At 41.5% G+C, this 18177-nt stretch overlaps 1 protein-coding gene across 2 annotated transcripts in view; it reads right to left on the bottom strand.

Moving 5' to 3' along the window:
• LOC145358501 (mesoderm induction early response protein 2-like) overlaps positions 1-18177 on the bottom strand; it is a 70756-nt gene that overhangs the window by 12150 nt on the left and 40429 nt on the right. Inside the window, exons 7-12 of one of the 2 annotated variants that reach the window (XM_080212616.1) lie at positions 17963-18035; positions 16625-16687; positions 8378-8529; positions 7265-7346; positions 4833-4927; positions 989-1116 (exon numbers count right to left, since the gene is read on the bottom strand). In XM_080212616.1, the coding sequence (XP_080068742.1) occupies positions 989-1116; positions 4833-4927; positions 7265-7346; positions 8378-8529; positions 16625-16687; positions 17963-18035 (593 nt within the window). The remainder of the gene's footprint in view (positions 1-988; positions 1117-4832; positions 4928-7264; positions 7347-8377; positions 8530-16624; positions 16688-17962; positions 18036-18177) is intronic. The other variant, XM_080212617.1, reaches the window with a different exon arrangement.

Raw genomic sequence — 18177 nt, 5'->3', positions numbered from 1 at the left:
CACCCCAATTAATCATTTTTACTTTGGATTAGCCCTTGTCCTTTTCTATAGCTGACCTAAACATTATGATACTATCATCACTCTCTCTTAAATAATCTCCTTCTGACACTTGATCTACCTCATTTCCCAGAATCAAATCCTTATTGGGTCAGAGGTATACCAACAGGGAAAATTCTCAACATATTCTAGAAATTCTTCCCCTCTGTGCCCTTTACACTCGTATTATTCCAGTCAATATTTGGACAATTAAAGTTCTACATTTTAAGCAATCTGGCTTTTGCACCTCTCAGCAATTTCCTTAGAAATCTGTTCCATATAGTTTATTATGTATTCTATTGTTTCTTAGATCTAACTAAATAGATTCTGTCCTCGACCTCCGTATCACCCTAATTAAATCTTGGAACAGGACAAAAGGCTACAGATTCAAATTAATAAACAGCAAATTTAAGCATTAGGGAGTTTGTCAATTGGAAAAAACATCAATAGAGCACTGTAAGTGAAAATCCTGGAATCAGATAAGAAACAATTAGATGCTGCAATGGAAGAATTAGTTCCTCTGTAAATGGTTAAGCTGAGTCAAATTGTCTTGCTTATTTGTAAATCACTTATAACTAGTTAAGTTTGGGAAAACAAAGCCCTTTGTAATTAAATAAAATTGTTGGTAAATAATACCACTGCTTATGCTCTATTCTGGAAAGGGTTTCAATTTTATTTTCAAAGAAGTTCTGTATACGATGTCTACATCAGTTGAAACATTGTTAATATTTTACTGTGGAGATACTATCCTTAAGACAAACTTGCATACCAAGAATAGCCCTCAATTAGTCTTCTATGATTAAAGGGGAGAGAGAGCTGAGCACATGAGCAAATGGAAACAAGAATGAGTACAAAAATGTGTTCCTGCTTCTCAGTATTTTATTCATATAATAGACCATTTGATTTTACTACAATAACAGTCCATAGGCCAAATATGCAGAATAATACTTACAGGACACCTGGATGAAGGCTGTACTTCTTCTTTCCAAATTTGGTTTGCTGAGCAAAATAGTCGTAACGTTCGGATTTCTTCCACATATAATAATATGCAACGCACTCGCCAACAGAACGTGTTCTTACCTAGACACATAACATGAATTCAAGAAGGCTGCAATGTCATGCAGTGATCTTAATAATCAGCACTCCCATCCAATTTTAAATCACCAATGGGATTTATTTTAAAACCACATTTATTTTTACATATAAATGTTGTGATCAGTAATATTTAGGCCATAGAATCATAGACTGCTATTGATTCCTGCTCCATTTCTTTCTTAAAGACACTTGGTGACTTGGACCCCAAGACTTATGGAGAGAGAGAGAATTGCACAGGTTCATCACCCCAACTGAAGAAATTTCTCCTCATCTCAGTCCTAAATTGCCAACCCGTATCCTGAGACCATGACCCCTTGTTCTAGATGAACCCCCTCTTCCACAGAAAACATCATCCCAGCATCCAGTCTGTCCAGCCCTATCAGAACTTTATACATTTCAGTCAGATCCCCCTTATTCTACTAAACTCCAGAGAATACAGGCCTAGTCTACCAATCTCTGTCTTCAGTGAGACAGCCAGTTTACTTATCCAATCGGCCAAATTTCCTTCTATCCCACGCCTCCTTACTTTCTTCATGAGCCTACCTTACTAAAATCCATGTATACAACATCAACTGCTCGACCTTCATCTACACACTTAGTTACTTCCTCAAAGAATTCAATCAAATTTGTGAGGCAAGACGTACCCCTCACAAAACCGTGCTGATTATCTGAGATTAAGCTGCATTTTTCCAAATGGTCATAAATCCTATGTCTCAGGACACTTTCCATTAACTTACTGACCTCTGAAGTAAGACTAACCAGCCTATAATTACCAGGGTCATTCCTATTTCCTTTCTTGAAGAGAGGAACACCATTCGCCACTCTCCAGTCCTCTGGCACAATCCCCATGGACAGTGAGGACTCAAAAGATCAAAGCTAAAGGCTCCGCAATCTCATTCTTTGCCTCCCAAAGTATCCTAGGATGTATCCCATCTGGCCCAGGGGACTTATCAACCCTCAAATTTTTCAAAATTGCTAATACATCTTCCCTCAAAACATCTACCTCCTCCATCCTATCAGCCTGTATCACACACTCATCCTCAAAAACATGACCCCTCTCTTTAGTGAACACGCCTCTCCTATCCTGACTCCATGAACAAGTTCCCACTACTATCCATGACTGGCCCTAAACTCACCCTGGTCATTCTTTTATTTTCACATAAAAGTAAAAAGCCTTGGGGTTTTCCTTTATCTGACCTGCCAAGGACTTCTCATGCCCCCTTCTATCTCTCCTAAGTCCTTTTGTAAATTCATTCCCAGCTACCTTGTAATTCTCAAGTGACCCACCTGAACCTTGTTTTTTGTTGCGGCTTTTTATTTTTATTCAATCCAAAATTGCTAATAGGTATTATTAGGTATCCTCCTTTATGGCTACATTGGCAGCATCCTCTTTGCTAGTAAAGTACTCAGTAACTTAACTATGCCTTTTGTCTCCACAGGATTGGAGCTTAATCTGCCCCATCTTTCCTTTTCTTTTCTGCAAAGTTAATTTTTCTTTTTAAAATCAGTCCTTATTTACAGGATAGATTATCAATTTTTGTCCATTCATCTGGATGCATACCTCTGTTGCTGAGAGATTATATCATTTGGATCTTGCCAAGCCACTTTACATTATATAATTTACATTTTATGTTATTCAAATGGAGAGACACCACAGAACGCTATGGTGAAGAGGGATCAGGCATGATTGCAGATGAAACAAAGATTGTTAGCATGTAGGTACAGTAAGTAATTAAGGCAGCAAATGGAATCTGTTTTTATTGCAAGGCAGATGGAGTATAAAAGTAGAGAACTCATGTTACAATTGTATAAGATATTGATGAGACTTCACCTAGAGTACTACAGGTGGTTTTGGTCTCCTTATTTAAGGAGGGATATACTTGCATTGGAGGCAGTTCAGAGGAGGTTCACTAGATTGTCTTGAGTATAAGTTCAGCCTATAATGACTGCAGCTAAGAAGAATGACATGCGATTCTGAGAGGCCTTGACAAATTGGGTGCTAAGAAGGTTCTTCTCCTTGTGGGGAATCTAGAACAGGAGGAGGGGAGTTTAATCAAAGAGTCATCTATTTAAGACAGAGACGAGGAGGAATTTCTTCTCTCAAAGGTTTGGAGATCTTTGGAATTTTCTATCCCAGACAGCTGTGAAGGCAGAGTGGTTTAATACATAAATACAAGGTAGAGACCAGACAGATTTCTGAACTATAAAGAGAGGCAAGGGTTGCAAGAGATAAGCAGTAGAGTTCAGGCTAAGACCAAATCAATCATGGTCTTACTAAATGGTTAATTTGGTCTTAGCCCTTATTTTAACTGGTTGCTTGTCGGCCTCTACTCAATTCAATTCTGGAACATGAGAGTAGTGCTATTTCACAAGCATAAGTTTGAGAGTTTACATATGTCAATGAAATCGCGCTGAGAATTTTTTTTATATTCGTGGGACATGGGCATTGCTGGCTGGCCAGTATTTACTGCCCATCCCTAGTCACCATTTAACTGAGGGCAGTTGACTCAAACACACTGCTGTGGCCCCAGAATAACATGTAGGCTGGCGACCAGGTAAGGGCAGCAGGTTTCCTTCCCTACTAGTGAATCTGATGCGTTTTTTCGACAATTGACAATGGTTTCATGGTCATCAGTAGATTCTTAATTCCAGATTTTTTTATTTAATTCAAGTTCCACCATCTGCCATGGCATGATTTGAACGTGGGTCCCCAGAACATAAGCTGAGTTTCTGGATTAATAGTCTAGCAATAATACCACTAAGCCATTGCCTCATATATATAATTATTATACAATTATATGACGCAAGTATCTTTTGTGTAGTCTGGTTACTTGAAGACCAGAGCTAAAGTGACAACGTCTGCAGCCACCACTAAGTAGAGACTGATGATCTGGATTCTTTATCCATTCAGAACCAGGGACATTGAATAATTAACACCTGAACTGGCCGATAAAGGCCAGGATAGCAATTATTTCTGCACACAACAGTATTCATTTTTCACCTTTGTGTACATGGGCTGAACATGAACAACGTCCATCCCCATAAACAAGCAGAATAACTTCCAAGCTAACCAAGCTATTGCAACTGAAGTTAAATCATTTTCCTGTCTCACCCAGTGGACCTGTTTCAGCGAAGTTCATCTGGCAAACAGACAGGAGTTCTAAAAACAAACTTGGAATAATGGCTAGCATGTGTAGTGCTAAGTGACGAGGGAAGTAATGAGGCAAGATAATAAAACTTTTGCATCTAAATGCATTTCTGATCAATTTTTCACAATAAATGTGGACACATGAATTTGTAAAAGAACTAAACTGATGGCTAAATTAAGTTGGCACATCCTGATTCAATTATCCCCATTATTTAACCCATCTTCACCCAAAGACTAAACTTGGTCTATGTCCAACACCATGGAAGATTAAGGAATAAAAACATATTTTCAATTTATATATTTAATTTGAATAGTACATTCCATTTTATCCAACATAAAACCAGAATATACTCAACAGAAATTTCAACAGTCCAGGAAACATCTGTAGAGACAGAAACAAGAATTAATATTTCAGTTTGATGTTCCTTCATCAGATCTAAAACATTAACTCTGCTTCTTGCCAGAGATACTGCCAGAACTGCAGTATTTCCAGCAGTTTCTGATCTTAATTTCAAATTTCCAGCAATGACAATGTGCTTTTGTTTCATTTTACCTTATTTGCTTGTATGAGATGAAAGTTTTTGCCATGAACCCGAAGTCCATGTTCAAAATTCCTGCATTCCTCTTCACTCCAGGCACACAATTCATCTGCAAATACAAAATTATGGGATATTATCGCTAAAGAACAGAGACATGTGCGGCATGATTTTACCATTTTGCTGTGCCCAGAGATCAGCGTGGTGAGCTGGGGTAATAGCGTGTGATGCCAAAAATCTGATTCACAGCTGGTGGTTTGCTATCTTCCTGGCCTCTTTTTAATGGTGCAAAGCTTATTATGAGCAACCACCCTCTGACACAAGCCAGAGGGTGGTTGTAGAGAATTGTTTTTCAAACTGGAGGCCTGTGACCAGCAGTGTGCCTCAGGGGTTAGCGCTGGGCCCAGTGTTATTTGTCATTTATATTAATGATTTGGATGAGAATATAGGAGGCATGGTTAGTAAGTTTGCAGATGTACTAAGACAGGTGGCATAGTGGACAGTGAAGGAAGTTATCTCCAATTGCAACGGGATCTTGATCGATTGGGCCAGTGGATTGACGAATGGCAGATGGAGTTTAATTTAGACAAATGTGAGTTGATGCATTTTGGTAGATTGAATCAGGGCAGGACTCACTCAGTTAATAGTAGGGCATTGAGGAGAGATACAGAACAAAGAGATCTTGCTCCTTTAAAGTGGAGTCACAGGAGGACAGAGTGGTGAAGAAAGCTTTCAGCATGCTTGGTTTCATTAGTCAGAACATTGAATACAGGAGTTTGAATGCCTTGCTGAAGTTGTACAAGACATTGGTAAGGTCACACTTGGAATACTGTGCGCAATTCTGGTCACCCTATTATAGAAAAAATATTATTAAACTAGAAAGAGTGCAGGAACATTAGAGCGCTATCAGGACTTGATGGATTGAGTTACAAGGACAGGCTGGATAGAGTGGGACTTTTTTCTCTGGAGCAAAGGAGGCTTGGGGTGATCTTATCGAGGTCTATAAAATAATGAGGGGCACAGATCAGCTACATAGTCAATATCTTTTCTCAAAGGTAAGGGAGTCTAAAACTAGAGAGCGTAGGTTTAAGGTGAGAGGGGAGGGATACAAAAGTGTCCAGAGGGACAATTTTTTCAGAGGGTGGTGAATGCCTGGAACAAGCTGTCAGAGGTAGTTGTAGAGGTGGGTACAATTTTGTGTTTTAAAAAGCATTTAGACAGTTACATGGGTATGATGGGTATAGATGGATATGGGCCAAACGTGGGCAATTAGGATTAGCTTAGGGATTTAAAAAAAAGGTGGCATGGACAAGTTAGGGAGAAGGGCCTGTTACTATGCAGTAAACCTCTATGACTCTATGAGATTGGCTGTGTTTCAATATCACTAGGCAGTTCAGCATGCATGCTTCCCACCTCTCTGGTGAGATGTCCTGCAGGCTGAATCACTACCACTGGTCTGCACTGGTGCAGGCTTGGCGAGCTGGTCATGCCAGGGGGCTCAGAATCCATCGAAGCCCCTGAGTAGTCAGGGGCACGGCCACGCAGTGTCTGTTGGAGAATGCTCATCCGGTGGTATCCATGAGATATCTCAGCTGTGGACATCAGGCATCGCTGGTGTGCCTGGGCAGTGCTGGGACGTGGGTGTGGGGTGGGGGCGGGTGCTAATCGTGCGATGAGGCGATGCAGTGGGGTCATGCAGGGTAGATCACAAATGGGGTCATGATGGGAGGGGGGCATGTGGGGGGTCAGCCAGAGGACCCAGGTCCTGATGCGGGTGACCTGTGTCAGTGTGGGGGGAGAACATGCCACTTAAGGGGAGGAAGGGTCAGATGTCCATGGGGGTTGGGAGGGTATCTCCTGATGCACCAAGAGATTGGCGCGCTCTTGCAAAACAGCAGCCAAGTGCTCTGAAACCAGATTCAGTGTTTAGGCTCCAACCCTCCCATACAGGCACCAAACTCCCAACTCTCCACACAAGTGACTGAGTATCGAAAGATTGCAACGTGGAGCACACCTGAGAGAGTGGTGCGGATCACTCCTGTTTTTCACTGTAATGACTCTTAAAATTTTGGGGGGTAAATTTCGACTGTGATTTTTCAAGATGTGGACAAAAGAATTTCTAAATTCCAGAAGAAAGGTTTATTACAACCGAAAGCTGAGTAACAGCTTGCTACACAAACTAGTTATTTTCTAATAACTTGCTGTTTGACTATGGCAAGTTACAACAGTGTAAAGGAAATTCCACAAAGCCTTTCCATCATGTTTAACATAAGCAAGACTCTGCAGAATGAGTGTATGATAAGTCAACCATTTTTCACTTCTCTATAAAGCACCTAGCACTCAAGAGGACTGGGTCATTTGGAAAGTACTGGCAACAGAAAGAGGCCCTAATCTTAACTTGACTAACTTTTGATTAGAGGTAGAAAGAAATTTTAAAAAGTTTGCATACCTTGCACTACTTTGACATTAAATCTTAGTCTTCTGAGGGCTTCCTCTGCATTGAAGTTACATTTTACAAGTTCATACAAAGCCTATTGAGTTAAACAGAGATTGAAAAATATCAAAGGGTTTGAAACTCTACCTCACCTGAAAATAGCTCTATAGAAAATGAGGACTAATTTCATCACTGAAATGACTCTAATAGAGTCTTGAAACATTAAGTAATTTAAACATTTCCAAAACAAATACAGAAATTGCTGGAGACGTGAGGATAGGTATCATCTAGGGCGAGAAGAAAGAGATCAGGAGCAGTTGATAATTCAAGTGTTTGCTTTAACAAAGAACATTTATTCTCTTCCGTTAGGCGTGTTCAGGCTCCATTTCAGATGGTACCTGACCAGCTGTGTTTCCAGCAATTTCTGCTTTTTCCCCAAAGATTTTGAGCATCTTCGGTTTCCTGTTAAAAGTAACCAATGTGCATTTAGTGAACAAAGTAGAGATGAGAAAGGCCACCTGATTTTTCTTAACATCTACACAGAAAGACCACCCATCATAACGGCTATTTCAGTCTACCATTTTATCCAAATGTTTATTCCATATGTCAGTCATTCTGGGTGAAGAACTTCCTGATGATACTAGTCAAAGATTTACCTTGCGCTGGCTTCAACAAGCACCCTGTTACTCTCCAGTTCAGTTTGAAGTAATTATCCAAAATTTATTTCACTGCAAGTTCAGGGCTCATATTTGAAATGATGACTTGAACAGAAATGTCCTTTTAACAGTGCCAGCTAAACTTTGACATTTGCACAACCCTTTCTTGTGTGTAAAGTTTGGAAACGTGTTGCTGATCCATGTCCATAAGTCTTTTTCTGCCCCTCCTCTGATACATCAAATGAAACATAATGGTAAATTATGGCAAGCAAGAACTTTTCTGCAAAATAGCCCTACTGAATTGATACTTGTGTGAAACGTATTCCAGGATTAATTCAGTGGCATGTGGTCTGGGATCAACAACTGGATTCAAATTAGCTTTAGATCTGCATAAAACATAGACTGTTAATCTAAAGGACCACATGGAGAACAGTTTTCCAGCCAAGTTAAACTGTAAAGATTGATTTGTCACCTGTTCACTATCTTTAATGAGTATTCCTTCAGGTAAGCCCTCATTCATTTTCTCGTCTCTTGCTCGCTTTATTGCTTTGTACAGGAATTCTTCAACTTGTCTTTCTGGAAGAACGTAGGGATCCCAAAGCAACTGGTCCTCATTGTCATAAACTGCAAGTGTGGAAAAAGGGCAGATGCAATGACAGTCAGAATACAAGATGTGTGAATCATTCAACACTGAATCAATATTATTTGTATCTAAATAAAGAGTAGTTCACTTAACAAAATGAGGCAGTTTGATATTTCTAAATTGTAGACTTAACTGAGAAAAGTTGCAGTTATAAAGTGCCTTTCACATTCTCAATATATTCCAAAGTATTTTGTAGCCAGTGAACTACTTTTGAAATAAGGTCATTATTATTTGTATGGCAGCATGGCAGCCAATTTACACAGCAGGACCCAACAAATATGTGACAAATGATAAGCTCATCATCTTTGATGATTTTGGTTTACTTTTTGATCTGAAGAGCGTAGGGGCAAGTTTAACTAACGCCACATGTCGTCAGATGCCTGGTTACAGAAAAACCTGTTTTTATTTCCTCCAATGTAGCATAGCCAATGCTATTGCTGCTGTACAGCTGAAATTATAGTTTCCTGCAAAGCTCAGGGTACTAATGTTTCTGCTGATAAGTGTGAGTCATGCAGAAAACAGTGAAGACACACAAGTGAGTCAGCATCCGAAGTGCTTCAATTGGGTCAGTGTACTGATTGCAAAATGTTATCAGTTTGTTTACATTCAATTTGTCGGGGGAAAAAAAAGTTTGCTAATTTATTATAACGTATGAAAGCAGCCTCCCACGGATTCTATACACTGTCAGGTCAGTATGCTACCCAATGCCACAACGGGAGATCACGGGCAAATTAACAGAAAAAGAAAACACATATTGCTGATTGTACAAATGAGGAAGGGTGCCTAGTTAACACAGGTGGCTAGTGTATAGTCTAGAATAATACCAACAGCTTGGGCTCAAATCCGATTTGACCAGGAAACTGTCTCCTTACCCTGCCCCGAGACTGGAAGGCAATAGCAAACCACCACCACTAAAGGTGATGAATAGCTGGATTGAGACTCAAAAATAACTTGATTTTATTGAGAACCTAGGGAGGGGCTAGAATCACCCACTGTGCAGAACACAAGCGAGGGTGAAAAATGTAGAAGGGAAACAGAGTCAGTGTTGGTGTCCACTGTGCACAACAGAGTAGCATCCTACTGCAAGAAAACAATTTGCAGAATCTTACATACCCCAGCTGGCAGGAAAAGGAGGTTGAGGGAAGAGGGAAGAGGGAAGCTGTGTAGAGATGGCTCCTTGTCACTATCTGCTGCCAGGGAAAAGTCCTAGCAGAGGATCGCAAGGGAGGCCAATCAGTTGACTGCTCCAGAGAGGCGGGCAGCCAATCTATATAATTAAATGACCAATTAAGAGTCATTTCATAGAACTGCTGGCAACAGAGAAATCCCAGGTACAAGGGGAGGCAATGTCAATGCACCAGTGGTACATCATGCTTTGGTAATTACATTGTTAAGCTAACTGCCTTACTACAGACAGGTGCTAGTTATTGGCTCAATCTCTAAAACATTATAAATGGACACAACTGGAAAAGTTGGTTTCCATAAGGAGCTTGTGTCTCTGCTGAGCTGTGAACAGAATAAACTTGTTGAAGATAAAAGCAAGTTTCTGTGTTGTTCCTCCATCGTGTACAAACATTTGATATTAACAGGCATGAGCTTCATGAAAGCCAGTCTGAAGATGCCATCATAGTGTGGGTATGCTGGCGTTGGACTGGCGTAAACACAGTAAAAAGTCTGACAACACCAGGTTAATCAGTAATCTCTAAACTGTCTGTGCTTTATATGCTCTGTCTGAGGCCAGAACTCTCCATTCACCTGACGAAGAGGCTGTCCCCTCGAAAGCTAGTGAGAATATTATCAAATAAATAGGTTGGACTAAAACCTGGTGTTGTCAGACTTTTTACGATGCCATCATAGTCAGGGGCTTAATGCCACAAGATGGGGCCTGGGCTGGAAAGAGAGCCCTGTTACCCCAACAATCCCCCACCCAGAGAGAACTGTCCTGTTATTGGCAGGCCCTTCTCCCTGAGCCATTCTGAATTTTAATTGGTACTTACCTCTACAAGACTACCTTCACATTGAGGTGCCCCCAATGTACCCACCTACCTCAGCAGTGCCCACCTCTCCTGGTGGCTCTGCTGAGCGATAGCATCAAGAGCCCACCCATTCATCTTAATTTGACAGTTAGCCCTCAGGCAGCTAATAAGGAGGCCGCCTGCAGTAAAACTGTAGAGCTGGTCCAGCTGCTGGCAGGCACAGGCTTGGAACCTGCTTTCCTGTTTCAGCCCAATGATACTGCTCTCTGCAACCCCTTCTGGTCAAAGTAAATGTTCACAACCATATAAAAATTGCAAACCTATTCACTGGTCATTGAAGAAATTATCTTTCTGCAGAATGATTTACAATTTGGAGGGAAAATGACCAAGTGCTGTCACCCAATGGATGAAAGGTGGAAGGCAACACACAGCATTGCAAAAATGACCATACAAGACTAATGTTATAGATTAAACTTCAGCCATGCATGACCTCATCCACTGGAAAAATAGACAATTTTGGCAAGACTGTTAACTGCACACAGGATTGGTACTGGGACCACACAGCTTCATGGCACTGAAAATGGCCATTTTAACCACTTATGTCTGTATCTTTTTGATACATTAAGCATTCTGCCAAGTTGACTAAGTAGTTTCAGTGAAACTGCATCAAATTATCACCACAGAATTAAAAATGAATTCAAGCTAATAAATTTCTAAATACATTTACATGAACAAACAAAACCAGAATAAAAAAAATTTAAAGGACTAAAATATAAATTTCTATTCACCCATCACCCAATGATCCATTTATTTTCAATTCCCTCCAGGGTCTCATCCCATGAAACTGCTGACCATCCAACTTCCTCTCTACCAGGAGTATCAGACATTTAGGAAGGATAGACAGGAAGGAGGAGGAGATGGGGTAGCTCTGTTAATAAAGGATAATATCAGGGCGGTAGTGAGAGACGATATAGGCTCCAAGGAGCAAAACGTGGAATCGTTGTGGGTGGAGATAAGGAATAATAAGGGGAGAAAGTCACTGGTGGGTGTGGTCTATAGGCCCCCAAATAATAACTCTGAGCTGGGGTGGGCTATTAACAAGCAAATAATGGATGCATGCAGAAACAGAATGGCAATAATCATGGGAGATTTTAACCTGCATATTGATTGGTTGACACAAGTCGGACGCGGTGGGCTTGAGGAAGAGTTTTTAGAATGCTGTCGGGATAGTTTCCTTGAACAGTATGTTATAGGACCTACGAGGGAGCGAGTTATTTTAGATCTGGTACTGTGTAACGACACAGGTAGAATTAAGGATCTTCTTGTGAGGGATCCTCTTGGGATGAGTGATCACAATATGGTTGAATTTCTGATGCAGATGGAGGCTGAGAAAGTAGGGTCCCAAACCAGTGTCCTCTGCTTGAACAGAGGGGAGTACGATAGGATGAGGGCAGAATTGACTAATGTAGACTGGGAGTGCAGACTAATTGGTAGGACAACTGAGGAACAGTGAAGGATTTTTAAAGAGTTTTTTTTCAGTACTCAGCAAAAATATATTCCAGTTATAATTTGTAAAAACTTTTACTATCATTGAGCTAGTAGTTTAGTTTCATAATCTATCTTTCCTTTCTTTGTCGCTTTTTTAGTCGTTCTTTGGGAAAGCTTTAAAAAAAACAACAATCTTCTAATTCCCCACTATTTTTGGCCGCTCTGTACGCATTGGTTTTTAATTTAATACTCTCCTTTATTTCCTTCGTTATCCACAGCTGGTTATTTGCAAGGCAAAAAGATGATAGTGCAGTTCAAGGTCACAATAAAATCCAGAACTGGTTTGTATTTTGGCCCTAAGTTTCTGGCCAGGCACAGACTATAGCTGAAGTTAACAAGTGGCCAGTCATGGGTTCAGCAGGGGATTGAGCTCCCTCTGTTACAGCAGCAGTGGGGAAGGGCTATAAACTAATCCCAGTAAATTAAAGCAATAGAATTTAGATTTGAGCAGAAATCAAGTCTCACAGTGTAGCCCAATGTGGTCCAGCAGAGAAATATGGTTTTGATGACACTGAAATCCCAGAAATTGGAAGCCAAGTTTGAGAGAAGATCCATATACAAATCTTTTCTAGCGTTCACAGCAGTCTGCCTTCCACCACACACCAAAATATTCACACTCTTCTAATTCTGGCTTCTTCAGCATCCCCGATTTTAATCACTACACTATTAATGGCTGTGTCTTCAACCACCTAAGCCCTAAGCTCTGGAATTCCCTCCCTAAACTTCTCTGTCATTTGCGATCACTTTTCTCTTTTAAGACATTCTTTACAACCTATTCCTTTGACCACATTTTTGTCATCTGTTATATTATCTCCTGATGTGACTTAAGAACATAAGAAATAGGAGCAGGAGTAGGCCATCTAGCCCTTCGAGCCTGCCCCGCCATTCAATAAGATCATGGCTGATCTGTTGTGGCTCAGTTCCACTTTCCCGCCCTCTCCCCATAACCCTTAATCCCCTCTCTTATCAAAAACCCATCAACCCGCGTCTTAAAAATATTTAGCGAGGCAGCCTCCACCACTTCAACGGGCAGAGAATTCCAGAGATTCACCACCCTTTGAGTGAAGAAGTTCCTCCGCAACTCCGTTCTAAACCGCACCCCCTTTATCTTGAGGCTGTGCCCCCTAGTCCTACTGTCTTTTTTGAGCGGGAAGAGTCTCTCCACCTCTATCCTATCCATCCCATTCATCATCTTATAAGTCTCAATGAGATCTCCCCTCATTCTTCTAAACTCTAACGAGTACAAGCCTAGTTTATTCAGCCTCTCCTCATAGCTCAACCCCCTCAACTCTGGTATCAGCCTAGTAAACCTCCTCTGCACTCCCTCCAAGGCCAAAACATCTTTGCGCAGGTGCGGCGCCCAAAACTGCGGCCTCACCAATGCCCTATACAGCTGCAGCAAGACCTCCCTACTTTTATATTCAATCCCCCTCGCGATGAAGGCCAGCATCCCATTTGCCTTCCTGACCACCTGCTGCACCTGCAAACTGGGTTTTTGCGACTCATGCACAAGGACCCCGAGGTCCCTCTGCACCGTCGCCTGCTGCAGTTTTTCGCCACGTAAGTAATAGTCCTTCCTACCATTATTCCTACCAAAGTGGACAACCTCACATTTGCCAACATTAAATTCCATTTGCCATTTCCTGGCCCATTCGCCCAGCCTATCTAGCTCCTTCTGCAGACTCTCCACACCGTCCGCACAATTTGCCGTTCCCCCAATCTTGGTGTCATCAGCAAATTTCGACACCATACACTCGGTTCCCTCCTCCAGATCATCTATATAAATGGTAAAAAGCTGAGGCCCCAGCACCGACCCCTGGGGCACTCCACTAGTCACCATCCGCCAATCCGAATAGCACCCGTTGACCCCCACTCTCTGCCTCCTATTTGACAACCAATCCTCTATCCACGCTAACACCCTACCCCTAACTCCATGTCCCTCGACCTTCTGCAATAACCTCTTGTGAGGTACTTTGTCAAACGCCTTCTGAAAATCCAGAAAGACCACATCCACCGGCTCTCCTCTATCCACCGCCCTAGACACATCCTCATAGAACTCCAGTAAATTTGTCAGACACGACTTCCCTTTAATGAAACCGTGCTGCGTCTGCTCTATCAAGCAGTTCCCTTCAAGATGCCTCGCAATTTCCTCCTTAATGACGGATTCTAACATTTTACCTACCACAGACGTTAAACTAACCGGCCTATAATTCCCCGCCTTTTGCCTGGCACCCTTCTTAAACAACGGCGTAACATTAGCCGCTTTCCAATCCTCCGGCACTTCCCGGAATCCAGTGACGTCTGGAAAATAACCACCAAGGCATCCACTATCACCTCCGCCATTTCTTTCAGAACCCTCGGATGCATTCCATCCGGTCCTGGGGACTTGTCCACAATCAGCCCCTCCAGTCTGTCGAGCACCGCCTCTCTAGTAACAGTAATGTCATTAAGACCCTCCAGTCCTACCACCTTTCCATCGCTAACACCCGGCAAATTGTTCACGTCCTCCTCCGTGAAGACAGAAACAAAAAAGTTATTCAATACCTTAGCCATATCCCCATCCCCTACCACTAGGTCCCCTTTCTCATCCTCTAAAGGACCAACGTTCACCCTAGCCAGCCTCTTCCTTTTTATATATTTATAAAAACTCTTGCTATCCTTTTTTATATTAAGCGCTAGCCCAGCTTCATAGTTTCTCCTACCCTTCTTTATCAACTTCTTTGTCAATCTTTGTTGACATTTAAAGCACTCCCAATCCTCTTCTCGCCCACTACTCTTAGCTACTCTAAATTCCTCCGCTTTTAATTTAACACTTTCCTTCACCTCCTTTGTTATCCACGGCTTATTACCTCTCCTCCTTCGGTCCTTTTTGACCATCGGAATAAATTTCTGCTGAGCACCAAGATCTCCTTAAAGATCCTCCACTGCTCCTCAACAGACCCTCCCTCCAACGCGCTCCCCCAGTCCACATTCGCCAATTCTTCTCTCATCCTACCGTACTCCCCTCTATTCAAACAAAGTACGCGTGTCTGGGAACCCACTTTCTCCTCCTCCATCTGCACCAGAAACTCCACCATATAATGATCACTCTCCCCAAGAGGATCCTTCACCGCAAGGTCCCTAATTCTACCCGCCTCATTACATAGCACGAGATCCAAGATAGCTCTCTCCCTCGTCGGCTCCAACACGCACTGTTCCAGGAAACTATCCCGGCAGCATTCCAAGAACTCCTCCTCGAGCCCACCGCGTCCAACATGGGTCGACCAATCAATATGCAGATTGAAATCCCCCATAACTACGGCCGTCCCATTCCTGCACGCCGCACTTATTTGCGTGTTAACAGCCCGCCCCACCTCCAGATCATTATTCGGGGGCCTATAGACGACACCCACCAGCGTCTTCCTCCCTTTGCTGTTCCTAATCTCCACCCACAACGATTCCACGTTCTGCTCCTTGGCTCCAATATCATCCCTTGCTACCACCTTGATGCTATCCTTAATCAGCAGAGCTACGCCCCCCCCTTTTCCCTCCTGCCTATCCTTCCTAAACACTTGATAGCCCTGTACATTCAGCTCCCAGTCCCTGTCACCCTGCAGCCACATCTCTGTAATGGCCACCAGATCGTATCCATTTGTGTCGATCTGCGCCACCAGCTCATCCACTTTATTCCTTGGTGTCATATTTAATTTTATTATACACCTGTGAAACAATGAGGGATGTTTTAATATATGAAGGATGCAACTTGTTATAAATAGCTACAAGAAGCCAAAGAATGCCAACTTTTTTGAATAATGCATTGTTCTTTGTAAACGTCATTCATTTAACAATTTTTTGCAGTGCTGAAATTAGGTAAACATTCACAAAACAAAATGGGTACGGTGCTTTAGAATCAGCACCACGCCAGTGTGTAACAACAGCTGGATCCAAAAGCCTACCATCACCACTAACTGGCACTTAGAGGTACTGCAACTATTGAGCCAAGACAAATTAAATTTAATGGCTGAAAAATGTTTATTCAATGGATAAGTACATATCTGTTTGGCTTCTTAGATCTTGGAACACTTGTAAATAACTTGTACTCCACTTCAAAATAACAATCTAGGTTAAATCTCTGGCTCATTCAACTATATGGTTTGTTGCCTGAACAAATTTATGAACAAGCATCTTTTGATCACAAGTCAAAATTCATAAACTAAACCCAGATATTTTCAACAGAAAAATAATAAATCATCCATTGAACTAGTTGGTGTGGCAATTCTAAGCTGTGAACAACAGAAACATACATTTATGAAACGTTTTATGCATTGGAAACAGGTTTTTAAAATACTTTAGTGTGAAGAAAAAAAAATGGATACTGAACAAAAGGAAGAACCACTAGATGGAACTAAAATTGTAACTGAAAAAAGGTTAGCTGAAGAAAAATATTTTGAAAAGATTTCTGAAAGCAGGAAGGAAGGATGCGAGACAGTAAGGATAAAATTCTAGAACACAGAAGTAGGGTGTGGTTATCGATGGCAAAGTGAATTGTTGAAGATGGAGAACAATTACAGACCTTTGTCACTGTGCCAGCAACGACATAAGTCTGAAGGAGATAACGAAGGTAGGGTGGGCGAGGCTGTGAAGATATTTGGAGAAAAGGTTAAAAGATTTTTTTCAATAGAAGGATGCTGCGAGCAAGTGGAAGGTGGCAAGAATCAACCTAGAGAAAAGTTCAGAGTTGGAAAGCAGGCATTCTGAACTTGTAACAATTTGTGGAGGATTGGAAGGTGGAAATTTTGGGGCCAGCTGGGTGAGTACCGCCTAATGATGATCAGAGACTCAACAGCACTGTGGGAACAGGCAGTCGTGATGTGGAGATACCAGCGTTGGACTGGGGTAAGCACAGTAAGAAGTCTCACAACACCAGATTAAAGTCCATCAGATTTATTTGGCAGCACAAGCTTTCGGAGTCTCGCTCCTTCATCAGGTGAGTGAGGACTCGTATTCACAAAGAGAGCATGTACAGACACAAACTCAATTTACAAGATAATGATTGGAATGCGAGTCTTTACAGGTAATCAAGTTTTAAAGATACATAAAGAGGCACTGGCAGAGATGGGTGCCATTTTGCAGGGGGGTGTAGACATTGCTGGTAATAAAATTGATTTTTTTTTATTCATTCAAGGGATATGGACTTCACTAGCGAGACCCGCATTCATTGCTCATCCTTAATTGCCCTTCAGAAGGTGGTGGCTACGTTCTTGAACCACTGCGTCCGTGTGATGTAGGTATTCCCACAGTGCTGTTAGGGAGAGAGTTCCAGGACTTTAACCCAGCAACAGGGAAGGAACAGTGGTATTTTTCCAAGTCAGGACGATGAGTGGGCAAGAAAACTCAGCTCGTCATGTGGACAACATGCCAAGCTTCTGCATCACTGAACATAGCCCGAACTGTCAAGGTGGGGAATTGATAAAATTGAGACTAGCCTTCAGTTTTCTCTACACTGAGTTGAAAGAAATTTTGATTCATGCAAACCTTCATAACAGAAAGTTAACTGGTGAGTACTAAAGCCTGTCAAGCCTTGCTACTATAACATATCAATAAATGCATGAACAAACTGCATATTATATATCAACATTAAAATATTAAACTATACAATGATTATTCAGTACGATCCAAAATTATTCTGTGATATTGAAAACACACTTCTGCAATTTATAAAAATAGATCTATATTGGTTCAAACCTTTTAATAATTGATAAAACATTTGACTAAACTACTGCAGCTCTATATGGATGAATATATTTCAAATAATGCTTTACATAAAGCGAGGATTATGTTTAGAGGGCCAAGAAAGAAATTTGAGGGAATATCAGTGAAGATGAAATTCTACATTCCCTCTTGTCCTTACCTTTTTCATTTTGCCTATAACAGCCAATGAATGGTGGAATAGGGGCTTGATACTGAGGTCCAACCATAATTTCCTGAAAGAAACCAAAGTAAATTTTTGGCACATTATCCTCCGAGGTGTAAAATACATTCTCAAGCCTCAACCAAAAGATCTAAATTCCAACAACTCGGAACAAAGAAGATTATGCTTGGACAGGCGGTGGCACGGTATTGTAA

The sequence above is a fragment of the Carcharhinus amblyrhynchos genome, chromosome 26 (genome assembly GCF_965287045.1).
Source record: "Carcharhinus amblyrhynchos chromosome 26, sCarAmb.v2.hapA, whole genome shotgun sequence".
NCBI classification, from domain to species: Eukaryota; Metazoa; Chordata; class Chondrichthyes; order Carcharhiniformes; family Carcharhinidae; genus Carcharhinus; species Carcharhinus amblyrhynchos.
The sequence above is the reverse complement of the archived record's forward strand: the minus strand, read 5'-3'. Positions and strand labels throughout refer to the sequence as shown.